The following is a 20,533-nucleotide window of genomic DNA, read 5'->3' as shown; positions in this document are numbered from 1 at the left end:
TTTCTCCTCATTTACTCTATCAAAACCCTTCATGATTTTGAACACCTATCAAATCTCCCCATAACCACCTCTGCTCGGATGAGAATTACCCTAGTTTCTCTAGTGTCTCGATGTAACTGAAGTCTTTCATCCCTGGTACTATTATAGTAAATCTCCTCTGCACCCTTTCTAAGGCTTTGAAATCCTTCCTAAAGTGTGGTGCTCAGAATTGGACACTATACTCTAGCTGGGGCCTAACCAGTGATTTATAACTATTTAGTACAACTTCCTTGCTTTTGTCCTCTCTGTCTCTATTTATAAAGCCAAGGATCCCTTTTTAACAGCCGTCTCAACTTGTCCTGCTAGTTTCAAAGACTTGTGTACATACACCCCTAGGTCTCTCTGTTTCTGCACACTCTTTAAAATTGTACCATTTAGTTTATATTGCCTCTCCTCCTTCCGACCAAAATGTATCACTTCACACTTCCTTGCATTAAATGTCATCTGCCATGTGTCTACCCATTTCACCAGTCTGTCTGTCCCCCTGAAGTCTGTTACTATCCTCCTCACTGTTACTACATTATTGAGTTTCGTGTCATCTGCAAACTTTGAAATTATGCCCTGCATGCCTAAGTTCAGGCCATTAATGTATATCAAAAAGATATGTGGACCTAATACCGACCCCTAGGTGACACCACTGCACACTTCCCTCCAGTCTGAAAAACAACTGTCCACCACTACTCTCTGCTTTCTGTCCCTTTGACATTTTTATATCCATGCAGCCACTGCCCCTTTAATCCCATGGGCTTCAATTTTGCAAACAAGTTTACTATGTGGTACTTTTATCAAAAGCCTTTTGAAAGTTCGTATACACAACATCAACTGCACTACCCTCATCAGCCCTCTCTGTTACTTCATCAAAGAACTCAATTAAATTAGTCAAACACGATTTGCCTTTAACAAATCCGTGCTAAAGGTAAAATAAAAGATTTTTGGTTCCCATTTATGTTACCTGCTAATCTATTCTCATACTCTCTCTTTGCCCCTCTTGTTTCCTGTTTCAGTTCTCCTCTGTACTTTTTGTATTTAGCTTGGATCTCTCAATTATGAACCTGATATTTATCATAAGCCTCTTTTCTGTTTCAGTTTAATCTCTATCTTTAGTCATCCAGGGAGCTCCAACTTTGGATGCCCTTCCTTTCCCCCTCGTAGGAATGTGTCTAGTCTGTACCCGAACAATCTCCTCCTTGAAGGCACCCTACAAGTTGACCCCTTACCTAGTAGTTTATTTAATTTTGTTACTTTACAATGTATTCTACTTCTCTCATAGGTGCATTTTATTTGGTGTTTGAATATATGGACCATGACTTAATGGGACTCTTGGAATCAGGATTAGTGCATTTCACTGAAAACCATATCAAATCCTTTATGAGACAACTAATGGAAGGTCTGGACTACTGCCATAAGAAGAATTTTTTGCATCGAGACATCAAGTGCTCCAATATTTTACTTAATAACAGGTATTACCATATTCAAGTAGGCAAATTGATTAGCACTGGTATAAAATGAGAAATGCTTGTAAATTGTAATTGCTTATAAATTGGAAATCTTTCATTTCTGATTCATTTGTTAATTTCAAACAATTGTATATAAAAACATGTTTTGATTCTGATGCAAGATGCTACTTGTCAGGTTTCCTCAACCCACAATGTACAGGAAGATAACATTTTTATAGTACATAGAGGAAGGTGAGAACTAAGCAAATTATAGCAATCCAGGAGCTGGTGGAGCTCGACTCACTTCAGACATCATCAAACTACAGAAATCTGCTGTGCCTTCCCATTTCTTACTTTCTGCAGCATGTTGTGTTGCAGGGCATAATTTAGCAACTTTTGGAGTCATTCTAATGTGTCAGTATTTGTCTAAATACAGTAGGGTATTCCACTGTCCAATTTGGGACACTGATCCTAAAAGATCATAATCTTATGTAACTTATTTTATAGGTCCTTGGGTGCCTCAGCAGACTTGAGTGAAATTCCTGCCCCTATATCGCTCTCCTAACAAGTACCTGCTGCTTGTTTTCCTTCAGCCAATTTCTTATTCATTTCCTGGTTTTATCCTGAATCCCACCACTTTAAGCTTGCGTAGCAGCCTTTCATGAAGTGCTTTGTCGAGACTCTCTGGAAGTCTAGGTACACTACGCCATAAGGCTTTCCACAGTCCACTTGGGATGTCACTTTCTTAAAAGGAGCTTGGTAGGCAGGATTTTGTCCTTCTGAAGCCATGATGGCTCCAGTTTACTAGGTTATACAGGTAATCCTCATGTTTGCATCTGATAACTTTTTAGTTATTATTGATGTAAGGTTGTAGTTGTCTTGCTCTGTTTTATCACATTTACTTTTTGAATATAGAGACTCATTAGCTTACTTCTAATTTAGTGGAATTGTCCCAGCATTCATCAACTCTCAGGATGATGTCAGCACTTCACAGGTCTCATCCTACCTGTTTGTCAGTCATTAAGCCTACCTGGACTATATCCAATAATAGAGGACATATTTTTAGTGAATTCTCTAGTGAATACTTGAAAGAAGTAATAATGGAATATATTGACTATTTTACGCTTGTCCTCAGTTTATCCTGTTTGTGTTCTTCAAGATTCTTATCTTTTTTCTGACAGTCCTTTTACTGTTATGCTGCGAGGATTTCTTGCTGCTTTGTTGAACATTTGCAGATATGCTCTTCAGGTTCCTCTTTTCTCTCTCAACATATTTTTGAAGATTCCTATATTCATCCTGGTGCTTACCTCACTTTTCTCCCTGCAGATTTTGTGCAGTTCATTTCTGTTATTTTGATCTATTTAAGGTTATGCCGGATGTGACTTTCCCTATTCTCACATTGTATAATTTGCTTTGTTCTGGCCTTCCTGACTTTTAGTCAGGTTGGTGGTAGCAGTGTTGTGACTGAAGTCTTCATACAAGAAAAAGTTTGTTAGCAATTTTATCCCTTGAAATGCAGATCTCTTTGGAAATGCTCCTGGGTTCAGCATTTTCCCATACTTTTCTTTCGTTCGGCTTGTTCATCATTTCCACTTCGAAGTGCAGCTCATTTTTGACGTTCTTTCTTTGATTGTGTTTATGTCAGTTGATTTGTTCAAGATGGAGTGCCAATCTGGCACAAGTCCTCTCATCCTCCACTTGTTGTGGTTCTGAGAGGAGCATTCATCTGAGCAGCAAGTTTTTTCCCCTGGTGCTGAGTACTGTCGTAGCTGCTAGGTAATCTTGTATTAAAAATATGAACTGGTATGTTCTTGTTGCCAGTATACTTAATTGTGTTTCTCCATCACGGCCATTTTAGATCTGGTCCCTACTATCACCTAGTTACCTTAGGGTGCATTGAGTGGGCATTTTAGTCTACCACCTTAGAAGTTGACCTATAGTTGATCCACCTGCCTTTGTGCAGGTTGTGTGTGCATGGTCTGTTTGGAAGAGAGAGTTTAATGGTAGGAGTGGCATTGTTCTGTATTTAAATTGTGGCTCATCCTCATTCTTAACAGATTTGGAATGCTTGAAATTTGCTGCTGAGACATTGTTCACCCTTTAAACTGACTCCATTTTGGAACAAAAAAATGCTGGAATATGCGAATTGTTGGTTAGTTGCTGTTTAAAATTTTTTTTTTTTTTTTTTTTTAATTCATTCTCCGAGTAGGCATTGCTGGCAAAGCAATTATTGCCTGTCCCTAATTGCCCTGAGAAGGTGTTGGTGGGCTTTCTTTTGATACAACTGAGTGGCTTGCTTGTTAATAGTCAACCACATTGGTGTGGGATTGGAGTCATGTATAGGCCAGACCGGGTAAGGATGGCAGGTTTCCTTCCCTAAAGGACATTAGTAAACCATTTGGGGTTTTACAACAGTATGACAACTTACTGATACCAGCTTTTTATTTCCAGATTGTTTAAACTGAATTCCAAGTCTCAACTGCAACAGTGTGATTTTAAACTTGCATTTTCTGGATTACTAGTTTCTGGATTACCAAATTACTATACCTTACTACACCTCATTAGGCTACTGTATCCAGTGCATTTAAAGGGATCATACAACAACAACTTGCATTTATATAGTGCCTTTTAATGTAGTAAAAATGTCCCAAGTCACTTAGCTACCCATCTGATCTTTGCCTCATCTGCTGATGGTCCTATCCTTATGTGAAAAATACATTTCAATCAAAAGTCGATGGTCTTTTTCATTTTTTATCATGTAAAACAAGTATTGTTTTAGTCGGTTGAATTAGCTGCTGTCAGCCTAGATGGCAGTAGGAATGGCACAATTGGCCTCGGTGCACATGAACTAAGATGGGGAAATCAACCAAGAATTGCTGCTCCTGTTCGCTGTCTAGTGCCTGCTGCTGGAAAGTATGTGTGTGAATGGCTCAGCTATGATGTTCCCCATGGATGAATTGCCTACCAGCATTCCCTGTCTAGAGTACACATGATTTTGGCATGGTACAAAAGGCGATGGGCACCTTCAAAAGAATGATAGCGAAAATTTGCAAAAAAAAAATATGGGCGATTGGCACTGAGCGCTCTCCTCCCCCCGGTCTCGCGCACTCTCCGCACGCCCCCCCTCCCCCCTGGCCTCGCCCGCGCTCTCCCCCCCCCCCCCCCCGGCCTCGCCCGCGCTCTCCTCCCCCCCCGGCCTCGCCCGCGCTCTCCTCCCCCCCCCCCCCGGCCTCGCCCGCGCTCTCCTCCCCCCCCCCCCCCGGCCTCGCCCGCGCTCTCCTCCCCCCCCCCCCCCGGCCTCGCCCGCGCTCTCCTCCCCCCCCCGGCCTCGCCCGCGCTCTCCTCCCCCCCCCCCCCGGCCTCGCCCGCGCTCTCCTCCCCCCCCCCCGCGGCCTCGCCCGCGCTCTCCCCCCCCCCCCCCCCCGGCCTCGCCCGCGCTCCCCCCCCCCCCCCCCCCGGCCTCGCCCGCGCTCTCCTCCCACCCACCCCCCCCCCGGCCTCGCCCGCGCTCTCCTCCCACCCACCCCCCCCGGCCTCGCCCGCGCTCTCCTCTCCCCCCCCCCCCCCCCCGGCCTCGCCCGCGCTCTCCCCCCCCCCCCCCTCGCCTGCGCTCTCCTCCCCCCCCCCCCCCCCCCGGCCTCGCTCGCCTCGCCCGCGCTCTCCTCCCCCCCCCCGGTCTCGCCCGCGCTCTTCCCCCCCCCCCCCCCCCCCGGTCTCGCCCGCGCTCTCCTCGCGCTCTTTCCCCCCCCCCCCCCCGGTCTCGCCCGCTCTCCTCCACCCACCCCCCGGTCTCGCCCGCTCTCTTCCCCCCCCCCCCCCCCCCCCACCCCCCGGTCTCGCCCGCTCTCGCCTCCACCCCCACCCCCCGGTCTCGCCCGCTCTCTCCTCCACCCCCCCCAACCCCCCGGTCTCGCCCGCTCTCTCCTCCTCCCCCTGGTCTTGCGCGCTCTCCTCTCTCCCCCCCCCCCCCCCCCCAAACAGACAGACAAACTCTTTTATTTATATATATATATATATATCCGGCAGCATCGGTAAAGAAAGGAAAAATGTTAACGTATCAGGTATAACCCTTTGTTACATTCTGATGAAGGGTTACAGAAATGCTAGCATTTTTCCTTTCTTTATTGATACTGCCTGACCTGCTGAGTGTTACCAGCCTTTTCTGCTTTCTTTTTACTTGTGAATAGTCTTTCTAGTTAATTGAGTAAGTTCTGTTTTCCATGTTCTCTCCAGTGGCTCTGGGTAAATGTGCTGTGTGGCGTAGCAATGATAATAAAGGTCTCAAGTGTTTGAGGTAAATTGGCTTTTTTGGGTAGGGGAGGAAGTGCTACTGATTATTATCCAACAGCCCCTGTAGGAATTGTGTCTCGATGCTTTTGAGAGCAGGATTCAGCTTGGCTAGGATTTACTCCACCTTCCCCTCACCCGCCCCCCCCCCCCCTTTCTCCTTTGACAAAACTGAGTTAAAATAAAAGCAGTCTGATAAAATGAAGGTTGTAGATGTAGTGTATGTGCCTTTAAGGCAGAACTACTTTTACAGCTCCTGTATACTGTAGTACCGGCAGTGACCACACCGGTATATAAGCTTTGCGCATGCCTCTGTACCCCCAGTCTAGAGACTACCCTCCTCCAGTAAAGACCTGTTATTTGTTAATGTACAGCATCCGTGTGATTATTTAATAATAGCATATCCACTGAACCACGGACCCAACAGTGGCGACGAGTGTCGATTTGAATCTACCTGCAACATAAAAAAAAAAATAGTCGAGGCCAGGAACCGCCCAGCAGTCAGGCAGAGATCCAACTTCGCTGGGGAGGCTGTGGAGAGCCGGGCTTGGTTCCCCAGCCACAACGAGCAGTAAGAGACCGACGACAGCTCCAGCGCAGACCCTTCCCGAGCAGCGGCGGCTGGAGCTGACCGACGGCGGAGAGAAAGCCGAGCAGCGTCGACGGGGTAAGACAGAGGGTGAAGAGCGCAGGGCGCAGCTGGGGGTTGAACACCGAGCGGCGTCGAGAAGAAGAAAACAAACCGGAGAGAGAGAAGGTAAGAAACAGCCGGGTTCTAGACTGAGCGGCATCGAAAAATATAAAATGAACGCGCAGAGCACAGCCAGTGCTCACGGGCTGAACAGGGTCCACGGGGCGAAGAAAGGGGAGACGCCATTGAGCCGCGGAGAAGGAAGAGCGCGGGAGGCGCCATTTTTAGAAGCCGCAGCGGAGAAGGGCGAGCGCGGGAAGGAAGGAAAGCGCGGGAGACGCCATTTTGTGCCAGCGGAGAAGAAGGGGAAGCGCGGGAGGCGCCATTTGTGATAGTTAACTCACACCCAAGGATGCCGAAGAGTGGCAGTATCTCTGCGTTCGACAATGAAGTTGAAGATTGGGCGACATATGTGGAACGTATTGAGGTGTACTGTATTATGTCCGTGTGTAATTGAGACACGGACTGCAGGAGTTGGTTATAACAGGTCTTTACTGAGTGGAGACAAACTGGAACTAACTATGCAAAGTTACTACACCGGCTTATATACAGGGGTGGTCACTACTGGTACTGCAGTATACAGGGGCTGCAGAATATAGTTCCTTCTGCAAAGTACATACACTACAATTCCTCCCCTTTTAGCTAAACAGTACATAACATTCGATTAATAATTAAATAACATATTTACAATTACAGTTGTCATATACATTAGCTGAAGTTAAGCAATTATAAGTTCAGTCTTTGAGGAGGCTTCCTGATTCTGTCTGGATAACGCCTCTTTGGGGTATCAGGTTCTTCTGGCAGAGTTGATTCGGAATCAATGTCGTTGTTTGGTTTGTCTGCTTCCAATATTCCCGATTCTGAGGTAGATGCAATTGGTACTTCGGTTTCATCACCAGGTGCATCGGATCGTGGTGTGGAATTGACGTTTTCCATTGACTCTAGAATCTGGTCAGCATGGTGTCTTACAATGCTCTCTCCAATGTCCACGGTATACATTAGAGGTCCTTGCCGTGTGCAGATCATTCCTGGCTGCCATTTCTCTGTGCGGTAGTCCTGGGCCAAAACCGGCTGACCTATCTTAAAACTCCTGGTCGGCCTTTCATTCATATTCTGAAACTGCCTGTTCTCCACATCTCTTCTGATGTTTGGCTTAACCAAATCCAAGCGGCATCTTAGTCTTAGATTGAAGAACATCATGGCTGGAGTTTGGTTGGTAACCGCATGTGTCGCATTCCGGTAGGCAAACGAGAAGTTATCCACCTTGTGTTGTAAGGGTATGTCTTCATTACACATTGCCTTGATAGCCTTCTTGAATGTTTGAACGAACCTCTCAGCCAATCCATTGGTGGCTGGATGATATGGGGCGGATGTGTAATCCTTAACACCATTGTTCTTTAAGAACCTCCGGAACTCTTCAGACACAAACTTTGGTCCATTGTCTAAGCAAATCTGTTCAGGCAGCCCATTTCTGGCGAATATGGTTCGTAAGACTGTGATAGTTTTTTCTGTGGTGGTTGAGGACATTTTTATTACCTCTGGCCACTTTGAATGTGCATCCACCGCAATTAAAAACATCGAGTCCATAAATGGACCAGCAAAATCAATGTGCACCCTTTGCCATGGAGATGAGGGCCACTCCCATGGATGTAGAGGGGCTTGTGGTGGGGCGTTTTGGACCTTCTGGCATCCTGTACAGCTCTTGGTCATCTCTTCGATTTCTCTATCGATTCCCGGCCACCACACAAACGCTCTGGCTAAGTTCTTCATTTTTACCCCTCCCAGATGACCCTCATGAAGCTCATTGAGCACTCTATCCTTCAATTTGGGTGGATTTACTACTCTGGATCCACACATCAAGGTTCCTCTGCACACTGACAGCTGTTCTCTCCTTGGTGAGAATGCTGGCAACAGTGGTTCACCATGTGCTGGCCATCCCTTCACCGTTAAATCATAGACCCAGGAGAGTGTCGGGTCATTTCGTGTTTCCTTTTCTATGTTTGCATTCGTCACAGGCAGACATTCGACTATGGTCAAGTGGAATATCTCCACTGGATCCACTGCAGGTGCTTCTTCCACCGTCGGCAACGGTAGGCGCGACAATCCATCAGCATTCCCATGCTGTTTAGTTCCTTTGTACTCGATGTCATATTGGTGCGCCCATAGGAAAAGGGACCACCTCTGTAGCTGTTGTGCTGTCATTATTGGGACGCTTTTCTGAGGGTTGAAAATGGAGACGAGGTTGATGATCAGTTAGTAGAGTAAATTTCTGACCGTGCAGGTAGTGATTGAACTTCTTCACCCCCCACACCAGGCTGAGGGCCTCTCTGTCAATCTGGGCGTAGTTACGCTCGGCTGAAGTTAACGAGCGTGACGCAAAAGCTATCGGCCTCTCTGAACCATCAAGGAATTTATGTGACAGTACCGCTCCAATGCCATAGGGAGACGCATCACACGCCAGTCTTATCGGTAGTGATGGGTTATAGTGAGCCAATACTTCTCTTGAAGTGATTAAGTCTTTACTCTTCTGAAAGGCCCGTTTACATTCATCGCTCTATTTCCATGCTACTCCAGTTTGTAGTAGGGCGTTCAATGGGTGCAGAATTGTGGACAAATTCGGCAAAAACTTATGGTAGTAATTCACCAATCCGAGGAATGACCTCAGTTGCGACACATTTTCAGGCGCTGGAGCCTTAACTACCGCTTCAATTTTGTCAGGGGACTTATGTAACTCCTCTTCATCAATCACGTGGCCACAATACGATATCTGTTTCTTTAAAAACTCGCACTTGGGGCGATTGGCTCGTAGCCCATGTTCTCTTAGTCTAGTGAGCACCTGCTCTAGGTTGGCAAGGTGTTCACTGTCATCTTCACCTGTCACTAGGATGTCGTCCAAGTAACACTGAGTCCCCGGAATCCCTTGCAGGACTTGTTCCATCGCTCTTTGCCATATCGCCGGAGCTGATGCTACTCCGAATACCAGTTGATTATACTGGTAAAGACCTTTGTGAGTGTTTATCGTGAGATACTTCCTAGAGGATTCTTCAACCTCCATCTGCAAATATGCTTGTGCTGGGTCAATTTTTGTAAAACGTTTCCCTCCAGATAGTGAGGCGAAAATATCTTCTATCCTCGGGAGAGGATATTGTACTGTGTGAAGGACTGGGTTCACAGTCACCTTGAAGTCCCCACAGATGCGAACCTTCCTTGGCTCCTCAGACTTATTGTTTAACGTTTTCTTCATGACAGGAACGATGGGTGTCGCCCACTCACTCCAGTCTACCTTCGATAACACGCCTGCATTCTCCAGATTCTCCAGCTCTGCCTCGACGGCTGGGCGAATTGCATATGGTACCGGTCTTGCTTTGAAAAACTTGGGAATTGCATTCTCTTATATTTTTATCGAGGCGGTTACGCCTTTAAGAGTTCCCAGTTCTTGTTGAAATATCTCTGGCGTTAGCTAAGATTTTTGACAATCGTCCAGGTGTGACATCGTCATCCTTTTTATCAGCCACCGTCAGTGCCTGAATGGAGTGCCAGTCTAAACTTATCTTTCTGATCCATTCACGTCCCAATAACGGTGGTCCACCATCTTGCAGTATGTACAGATACAATTTCTGTATTTCCTTGCCGTTGTATTCGACAGGCACCCTTATTTTCCCTCTGGGGTATACTTTTTGCCCCGTATACGTCTTCAAGACAATGGATGTCTCTTTCAAGGGTATGTGTGAGAATAGCCGCTTGTAGTCTCGTCGATTCATGACGGTCAGGGCTGATCCTGTATCCAATTCCATTTTGACTTGGGACCCTGCTATCGTGAGGGTGACCCAAATGGTTCGGTGATCCTCTTTTGCGATTACATTGTGAAGTTTGAGACAGCTTAGTCTCTTGTTCCCGGATTCACTATCGCTCATCTGGTCTTCGGAACTACTGTCCGCCATCTTTTGTACTTTCCTGTACTGTTCCTTCGTAGCCTTTTTGTTGTCGTTAGTCTCCTTCCCAGACCTGCAAACTTGTGCAATGTGTCCCATCTTTCCGCATTGCCTGCATATTTTGTCCTTGGACCAGCAGTCCTTCTGGTCATGGGTTGTTCTGCCGCAGCGATAACATTTTTGAAATCCCCGTGTCATTTCATGGGTGCCGTATTCCTGTGGCTTTTGCTGTATTTCCGCAGCTCCCCTTGCTGCTGCTTCGTACGATACTGCCACGCTGAAAGCCTTATCTAGCGTCAGCTCTTTCTCTGAGAGTAACCTCTTCTGGGTTCCTTCACTCAGGAGTCCACAGACAAGTTTGTCCCGTAGAGTATCTGTCAGTCCTGCTCCGAACTGGCAGTGCTTTGATAGCTTGCGTAGTTCCGTAAGGTAATCAGCATTGCTCTCATCTTTATGCTGATTTCTCCTGTGGAATTTAAATCTTTGCTATCAGCAGCGGTGTAGGATTTAGGTGTTCCTGTAGGATATCAACAATTTTGTTAAAACTCTTCACCATCGGTTTGGCTGGAGTAATCAGGTTCAGCAATAGGCCGTACGTTCTTGCGCCCATTAAGTTTGAGTACCGATGCCTTTTTCTCATCGGCTACTTCGTTTGCCTCGCAATATACTTTGACTCTTTCCACATACGTGGTCCAGTCTTCTATTGCATTATCGAAGGCAGTGATATTGCCAGTCTTCGGCATCTTGGAAATCTAAGATGGCGCCTCCCGCGCTTTGCCACCTTCCCCGATTTAACAAAATGGCGCCTCCCGCGCTTTCCGTCTTCTCCGCTGCTGCTAGCACTCTCGCTGGCGTTTTATGCCTTGATGGCGACGCCCTATGGTCTTCGCGCACTTCCCCCCCCCCCCCCCCCCCCCAGCGCTGCTGTTAACGCCGCTCTCCGCGGTTCCCGTGGCAAACTGCAGCTCCTCGCGGCTTTCTGCGCTTCTAATTTCTTTTATTTCCCCGTCGGAGGAGGAACCCTACGGGACACTTTCCTCCCTGTTCTCGGGTCTGTACGCTGCCCGGCTTCGTAGCACCGGCCGCGCCCTGTGTGCTCCACCCTCTCTCCTCTTCCCGACAACGCTGCTCGGCCCCGTTGAAAAGCCGCCCGATCGAGCTCTAGCCCGCCGCAGCCCAGGAAGGATCGGTGTACTACCTGCCACCAGCCCGCTTAGCTGGAACACCATCGACAGGATAACCAAGCCCCGCTCTTGACAGCCTCTCCTGCAAATCTTGAACTCCGATGAATCAGAGGCGGTTGCCCATGGTCGACGCCCGTTTCTTCTGTTTTAGTTTTTTTCTTTCTTCCTTCTGGCCTCGACCTCTGACAACTTCGCTTCAGGGATGGATCCCCATGAGGTGGTGCAGACTGTAGGTAAGTTCGGATCTGCTCGTCGCCAGTATTATGTCCGTGTGTAATTGAGACACGGACTGCAGGAGTTGGTTATAACAGGTCTTTACTGAGTGGAGACAAACTGGAACTAACTATGCAAAGTTACTACACAGGCTTATATACAGGGGTGGTCACTACTGGTACTGCAGTATACAGGGGCTGCAGAATATAGTTCCTTCTGCAAAGTACATACACTACATACTGCAGGGCGAATGAAGTGCCAGATGCTAATAAAGCACTGGTTCTGTTAAATTCCTTCGGTGCAAAAACTTATGGGTTACTGCGAAATCTAATAACCCCAGAGAAGCCGGTAAACAAGAATTTTGAAAGCATAGTAGAAATCCTACAGGACCACTTAAACCCCACACCGCTGCTGATAGCAGAACGATTTAAGTTCCATAAAAGAAACCAACACAAAGACGAAAGCAATGCTGAGTACCTAACGGAACTGCGCAAGCTATCGAAACACTGCCAGTTTGGAGCGGGACTAGCAGACACGTTAAGGGACAAGTTTGTGTGTGGGCTACAAAGTGAAGGAACCCAGAAACGGCTTCTATCAGAAAAGGACCTTACGCTGGACAAAGCTTTCAGTATGGCAGTATCACACGAAGCAGCCGCAAGGGGCGCTGCAGAGATACAACGGATATCGCAAGAATATGGCACCAATGAAATGTCCTATGGAACAGGGAAGTGCTATCGCTGCGGCAGAACAACACATGACCAGAAAGATTGTTGGTTCAAGGACCAAGTGTGCAGACAGTGTGGGAAAGCAGGACACATAGCAAGAGTCTGCAGGTCTGGGAAGAAAACCAACAGTAAGAAATCTCCACAGGAGAAGTACAAAAAGGTACACCAGGTGATGGACAGTGGTTCAGACGAACAGAAAAGTGACACAGACTCCGGAAGCAAGGAGCTGGGTTGTCTGAAACTACATAAGGTAACCGAAATGGAGGATCACCAGACTATCTGGGTTACACGCAAGATAGACGGAGTCCAAGTGGAAATGGAATTGGACACAGGGTCAGCTCTAACATAGATACATAGAAGATAGGAGCAGGAGTAGGCCATTCGAGCCTGCTCCGCCATTTAATGAGATCATGGCTGATCATCCAAATTCAGTACCCGGTCCCTGCCTCTTCTCCCCATATCCCTTGATCCCTTTAGCCTTAAGAAATATATCCAACTCTTTCTTGAATATATTTAATGAACTGGCCTCCACCGCCCTCTGTGGCAGAGAATTCCACAGGTTCACCACTCTCTGGGTGAAGAAATTCCTCCTCATTTCAGTCCTAAATGGCTTACCCCTTATCCTTAGACTATGACCCCTGGTTCTGGACTCCCCGGCCATCAGAAACATCCTTCCTGCATCTAGTCTGTCCAGGCCTGACAGAATTTTATAGGTTTCGATGAGATCCCCTCTCAATCTTCTAAACTCGAGTGAGTATAAGCCCAATCGACCCAATCTCTCCTCATACGTCATTCCTGCCATCCCAGGTTTCAGCCTGGTGAATCTTCGCTGCACTCCTTCCATGGCAAGAACGTCCTTCCTCAGGTAAGGCGACCAAAACTGCACACAATACTCAAGGTGCGGTCTCACCAAGGCCCTGTACAACTGTAGCAAGACATCCTTGTTCTTGTACTCGAACCCTCTTGCTACGAAGGCCAACATACCATTTGCCTTCTTAACCGCCTGCTGCACCTGCATGCTTACCTTCAGCGACTGGTGTACAAGAACACCCAGGTCTCTTTGCACTTCCCCTTCTCCCAAACTATTACCATTCAAATAATCTGCCTTCCTGTTTTTGCCACCAAAGTGGATAACCTCACATTTATCCACATTATAGTGCATTTGCCATGTTTCTGCCCAATCACCCAACCTGTCCAAATCGTGCTGGAGTTTCACGACATCCTCCTCACAGCATACCCTCCCCCCCAGCTTTGTGTCGTCTGCAAATTTGGAGATATTACATCCAATTCCCTCGTCCAGATCATTAATATATATTGTGAACAGCTGGGATCCTAGGACAGATCCTTGCGGTACCCCACTAGTCACTGCCTGCCACTCGGAAAACGACCCGTTTATTCCAACTCTTTGCTTTCTGTCCGCCAACCAGTTCTCTATCCAAGTCAATACCTTGCCCCCAATCCCATGTGCCTTAATTTTGCACGCTAATCTCTTATGTGGGACCTTATCGAAAGCCTTCTGAAAGTCCAAATACACCACATCCACTGGTTCTCCCTTATCTATTTTACCAGTTACATCCTCAAATAATTCCAGTAGATTAGTCAAGCATGATTTACCTTTTGTAAATCCATGTTAACTTTGTCCGATCCAGTCACTGCTTTCCAAGTGCTCTGCTATTACATCTTTTATAATGGACTCTAGCATTTTCCCCACTACCGATGTCAAGCTTACCGGTCTATAATTCCCCGCCTTTTCTCTACCACCTTTTTTGAATAGTGGGGTAACATTAGCTACCCGCCAATCCATGGGTACCGTTCCAGAGTCTATCGAGTTCTGGAAGATGACCAGCAATGCATCTACTATTTCTAGGGCCACTTCCTTAAGTACCCTGGGATGTAGATTATCAGGCCCTGGGGATTTATCGGCCTTCAGTCCCATCAATTTTCCTAACACCATTTCCCTACAAATACTGATTTCTTTCAGTTCCACCCTTTCATCAGACCCTATGTTCTCTGGCATCTCTGGGAGGTTATTTGTGTCCTCCTTTGTGAAGACAGAACCAAAATATGTATTTAGTTGATCTGCCATTTGTTCCCCATTATAAATTCCCCCGATTCTGACTGCAAGGGACCTACGCTTGACTTCACCAATCTTTTTCTCTTCACATATCTATAAAAGCTTTTACAGTCAGTTTTTATGTTCTCTGCAAGCTTACTCTCATATTCTATTTTCCCTTTCTTAATTAATCCCTTTGTCCTCCTTTGTTGAATCCTAAACTGCTCCCAATCCTCAGGGTTATTGCTTTTTCTGGCCAATTTATATGCCCTCTCCTTGGACCTTATGCTATCCCTAATTTCCCTTGTTAGCCACGGTTGGGTCACCTTTTTTGTTTTATTTTTATGCCAAACTGGGATGAACAAATTCTGTCATTCATTCGGTCTTTGAATGTTTGCCATTGCCTATCCACCGTCCACCCTTTGAGTGCCATTCCCCAATCAATCCTACCCAACTCGCTCCTCAGACCATCATAGTTTCCTTTATTTAAATTAAGGACCCTAGTCTCCGAGTCAACTACTTCATTCTCCATCTTAATGAAGAACTCGATCATATTATGATCGCTCCGACCCAAGGGGCCTTTTACAACAAGATTGCTAATTAACCCTTTCTCGTTACATAATACCCAGTCTAAGATGGCCTGATCTCTGGTTGGTTCCTCGACATATTGGTCCAGGAATTCCTCCTCCACAGTATTGTTACTCATTTGGTTGGCCCAATCTATATGTAGATTAAAGTCACCCATGATGACTGCTGTGCCCTTATTGCACGCTTCTTTAATTTCTCTTTGAATGCCATCCCCAACCTCCGCCTTACTGTTTGGAGGTCTATAAACCACTCCCACTAACGTTTTTTTCCCCTTAGTATTTCTCAATTCTACCCATACAGATTCCACCTCATCAGAGCTAATATCCTTCATTACAATTGTGTTAATCCCTTCTTTAACCAGTAATGCTACCCCACCTCCCTTTCCTTTTTGCCTATCTTTCCTGAATATCGAATACCCCTGGATGTTGAGTTCCCAGTCCTGGCCTTCCTTGAGCCACGTTTCCGTAATCCCAACCAAATCGTATTTGTTTACTTCTATTTGCGCAGCCAATTCATCCACCTTATTACAAATGCCCCTTGCATTAAGACACAAAGCCTTCAGGCTTGTTTTTTTAACGCTCTTAGACCTATTAGAATTATTATTTACTGTGGCCATGTTTGATTTAAACCGTTGATTTCTCTGACTGCCACTTTTGTTTTTCTCCTTCCTATCTTTTGCTTTTATCCTTGTTTCCCTTTCCTCTGTCTCCCTTCTCAGGTTCCCAACCCCCTGCCATTTTAGTTTAAACCCTCCCCCACAGCACTAGCAAACACTCCCCCTAGGACATTGGTTCCAGCCCTGCCCAGGTGCAGACCGTCCGGTTTGAACTGGTCCCACCTCCCCCAGAACCGGTTCCAATGTCCCAGGAACTTGAATCCCTCCCCCTGGCACCATTCCTCTAGCCACGTATTCATCTGAAGTATCCTTCTATTTCTACTCTGACTAGCACGTGGCACTGGTAGCAATCCTGAGATTACTACCTTTTGAGGTCCTGTTTTTTAATTTATCTCCTAACTCCCTATACTCCGCTTTTAAGACCTCATCCTGCTTTTTACCTATATCGTTGGTGCCTATGTGCACCACGACAACTGGCTCTTCACCCTCCCCTTCCAAGATGTTCTGGAGTCGCTCGGAGACATCCTTGACCCTTGCACCAGGGAGGCAACACACCATCCTGGAGTCTCGTTTGCGGCTGCAGAAACGCCTATCTATTCCCCTTACAATTGAATCCCCTATTACTATAGCTCTACCCCTCCTTTTTCCTCCCATTCTGTGCAGCAGAGCCACCCCTGGTGCCAGGAAGTTGGCTGCTGCTGCCTTCCTCTGATAAGCCATCCCCCCCAACAGTACTCAAAGTGGTGTATCTGTTGGAGAGGGGGATGGCCACAGGGGACCCCTGCACTACCTGCCTGCGCCTAGTACTCTGCCTGTTGGTCACCCGTTCCCTTTCTTCCTGTCCAACCTCTACCTGCGGTGTGTCCAACTCCGTAAATGTGCTATTCACGTTGTCCTGAGCATCGTGAACGCTCCAGTATGTGTCCAATCGCAGCTCCAGCGCCGCAATGCGGTCTGTCAGTAGCTGCAGCTGGATGCACTTCCTGCACATGTAGTTGTCAGGGACACCGGAAGTGTCCCTGAGTTCCCACATATCGCAGGAGGAGCAGATCACGGTGCCCGGCTGTCCTGCCATGACTTACCCTTTAATTAATTGAATTTAAATTAAATCAATCAATCCCACTAATTACACTACAGTTAACTGGTTTACCAACAGTCCCTGCTACACCAGAGAGACCTTAGAAACTATAAACCAGAGTTAAAGTTTAAAAAAAAAGTCATAACAGTCATAAATCAAAGAGACTACAAGCGGCTATTTTCACACATACCCTTGAAAGCTACAGAGATTGTCTTGAAGACGTATACGGGGCAAAAAGTCTACCCCAAAGGAAAAATAAGGGTGAAAGTGACATATAAAGGCCAGGAAATACCTAAAATGGATATATATGTATTGCCAAATGGAGGACCACCACTGCTAGGACGTGAATGGATCCGGAAGATACAATTAGATTGGCATTCCATACAGGCTCTGAAGGTTGAGGCCAAAAAGGATGACGACGTCACACCTGGACGACTGTCAAATGCTAACTGACGCAAAAGAAGTGTTCCAGGAGGGATTAGGAACACTAAAAGGAATAACAGCAACGATTAAAATAGAGGAAAATGCAAGCCCAAAGTTTCTGAAGGCCAGACCAGTGCCTTAAGCGATCAGACCAGCTGTTGAAGCAGAGCTGGAAGGGTTGGAACGTTCAGGAGCACTGTCCAAAGTGGACTGGAGCGAGTGGGCTACACCCATCGTTCCTGTAATGAAGAGGTCGTTGAGTAATACGCCTGGGGAACCAAAGAAGGTCCGCATCTGTGGGGATTTTAAGGTGACAGTGAACCCAGTCCTTCACACGGTGCAATATCCGCTTCCACGAATTGAGGATATTTTCGCCTCGCTATCTGGAGGTAAACACTTCACCAAAATTGATCTAGCCCAGGCGTACTTGCAAATGGAGGTAGAAGAAGCTTCGAAACATTACCTTACGATCAACACTCATAAAGGTCTCTATCAATACAACCGGCTGGTGTTTGGAGTAGCCTCGGCTCCGGCTATCTGGCAAAGGGCGATGGATCAGGTCCTGCAAGGGATTCCAGGGACCCAGTGTTATTTTGACGACCTCTTGGTCACGGGCGAAAATGACGGTGATCACCTTGCCAACTTGGAGAAGGTGCTCACCAGATTAAAGGAGTATGGGTTACAAGCTAATTGCCACAAGTGCGCGTTTTTCCAGAAACAGATCTCGTATTGTGGCCACGTCATCGATGAAGAGAGGTTACATAAGTCCCCTGACAAGATTGAGGCAGTAGCCAAGGCTCCAGCACCGGAAAATGTGTCACAACTGAGGTCGTTCCTCGGGCTGGTAAACTTCTACCACAAGTTCTTACCAAATTTGTCTACGGTATTACACCCGCTGAACACCCTACTGCAAACGGGTACCATGGAAGTGGGATGACGAATGTAGACGAGCTTTCCAGAAGTGTAAAGAATTGATCACATCAAAAGAGGTGTTGGCCCATTTCAACCCAGCACTACCAATTCGTTTGGCATGTGATGCATCACCCTACGGTATTGAAGCGGTGCTGTTGCACAAATTCCCAGACGGGTTGGAGAGGCCAGTAGCCTTTGCGTCTCGGTCACTAACCTCAGCCGAGCGCAACTACGCCCAGATTGACGGAGGCCCTCAGCCTAGTTTGGGGAGTAAAAAAATTCAACCACTGTCTGCATGGGCAGAAGTTCACCTTGCTGACTGACCACCAACCACTTGTCTCCATCTTTAATCCTAAGAAGGGCGTTCCAGTGATGACTGCACAGCGGTTACAAAGATGGTCCCTGTTTCTAGGGACAAATCAATATGAAATAGAATATAAAGGCACGAAACAGCATGGGAACGCTGATGGGCTATCGCGCCTGCCACTGCCTACTGTGGAGGGAGCACCAGCAGTGGACCCTATCGAGATATTTTATTCGTCAATAATTGAACGATTGCCAGTAACAAACGCGGATATAGAGGAGACCCGCAATGATCCGACGCTGTCACGGGTATATGAATTGACGGTGAGGGGATGGCCAACACATGGCGACTCACTGTTGCCAGCATTCTCATCCAGAAGAGAACAGCTGTCAGTATGCCAGGGGACCTTGATGTGTGGATCCAGAGTGGTGATTCCACCCAAGTTAAGGGAGAGAGTGCTAAATGAGCTACATGAAGGTCATCTGGGGGGAGTGAAAATGAAAAGCCTTGCTAGGGCTTGTGTGGTGGCCGGGAATCGATCAACAAATCGAAGACCTAACCAAGAGCTGCTCAGGATGCCAGAAGGTACAAAATGCACCACCACATGCCCCTCTACACCCATGGGAGTGGCCATCCTCTCCATGGCAACGGGTGCATATTGATTTTGCTGGTCCATTCATGGACTCAATGTTCTTAATAGCAGTGGATGCTCATTCAAAGTGGCCTGAGGTGATAAAAATGTCTTCAACCGCTACAGAGAAAACGATTGCAGTCCTACGGACCATATTTGCCAGAAATGGTTTGCCAGAGCAGATTTGCTCTGATAATGGACCACAGTTTGTGTCCAACGAGTTCCAAAAATTCATGACATGAATGGGGTAAGGCATTACACATCCGCCCCGTATCATCCAGCCACAAATGGATTGGCGGAGAGGTTCGTACAAACCTTTAAGAAGGCGATAAAGGCCATGTGCGACAATGAAATTCCACTACAGCATAAGATGGACAATTTCTTATTAGCCTACCGAAACGTGACACATGCAGTTATCAACCAGACCCCGGCCATGATGTTCTTTAACCGAAGGTTGAGATCTCGTCTGGACTTGCTCAGACCAAATGTGCGAAGAAATGTTGAGGACAAACAATTCCAGCACATCAATGAGAAGCCGACAAGGAGCTTCAATGTAGGGCAACCAGTCTTGGCCCGTGACTATCGAACAGAGAAGTGGCAACCCGGAACGATATGTACAAGGCAGGGGCCATTAATGTACACAGTGGATGTCGGGGAGAACATTGTGAGACGGCACGTCGATCAGATCTTAGCGTCACAGGAACGCATCAACCCCATGTCTCGAGTACCTGGGGATGAACCCGACATACCGGTAGCATCTACTTCAGACCCAGTAGCAGTGGAACCCGATGAACTACCCAATGAAAAGGGGTCAGAATCGCCTCTGCACCAAGAACAAGAACCTCTGGAAAGGTGCTATCCCGAAAGGGTCAGGAAGCCGCCCCAAAGACTGAACCTATAAATGGACTTTTGTTGTTTAATGTACATGTTGAAGTGTTAATTGTTATTTGAATATTAGGGGTATTACTAATCTAAAAGGGGAGGAATTGTAGTGTATGTGCCTTTAAGGCAGAACTACTTTTACAGCTCCTGTATACTGTAGTACCGGCAGTGACCACACCGGTATATAAGCTTTGCGCATGCCTCTGTACCCCCAGTCTAGAGACTACCCTCCTCCAGTAAAGACCTGTTATTTGTTAATGTACAGCATCCGTGTGATTATTTAATAATAGCATATCCACTGAACCACGGATCCAACAGTAGACAGTTGTCTATGGACCAAGCCAGGTTCACTGGCTTTGTTCTAGGTGCTAATTAAATTTACGAGATCAAGGCTTTGCAAACCAGGCGTTTGGTGAACATCTACGCATCCACATTCTGTTCAATAGTTTGCATCATTGTGTCATTAATCGTGTGATTGACAGCTTTGACTTCAGAGGCATTAAGTCTGGGTCACACTCATAGGCTTTAGTTCTGTCCAG

The 20,533-nt window shown here is 46.9% G+C and overlaps 1 protein-coding gene across 3 annotated transcripts in view; it reads left to right on the top strand.

The window, feature by feature from the left end:
- Nucleotides 1-20,533, top strand: part of LOC147115358 (cyclin-dependent kinase 13-like) — a 107,593-nt gene that overhangs the window by 39,677 nt on the left and 47,383 nt on the right. For all 3 annotated transcript variants that reach the window (XR_015079122.1, XM_085993903.1, XM_085993901.1), the window contains one exon: nucleotides 1,310-1,499. Coding sequence is in view for 2 of the 3 variants with exons in the window: in XM_085993903.1 (XP_085850029.1) it covers nucleotides 1,310-1,499 (190 nt within the window). In the remaining variant the exon portion in view is untranslated. The remainder of the gene's footprint in view (nucleotides 1-1,309; nucleotides 1,500-20,533) is intronic.

The sequence above is a fragment of the Somniosus microcephalus genome, chromosome 7 (genome assembly GCF_052327205.1).
Source record: "Somniosus microcephalus isolate GS21.2 chromosome 7, FLI_Smic_1.0, whole genome shotgun sequence".
In the NCBI taxonomy this organism is placed as follows: Eukaryota; Metazoa; Chordata; class Chondrichthyes; order Squaliformes; family Somniosidae; genus Somniosus; species Somniosus microcephalus.
The sequence above is the reverse complement of the archived record's forward strand: the minus strand, read 5'-3'. Positions and strand labels throughout refer to the sequence as shown.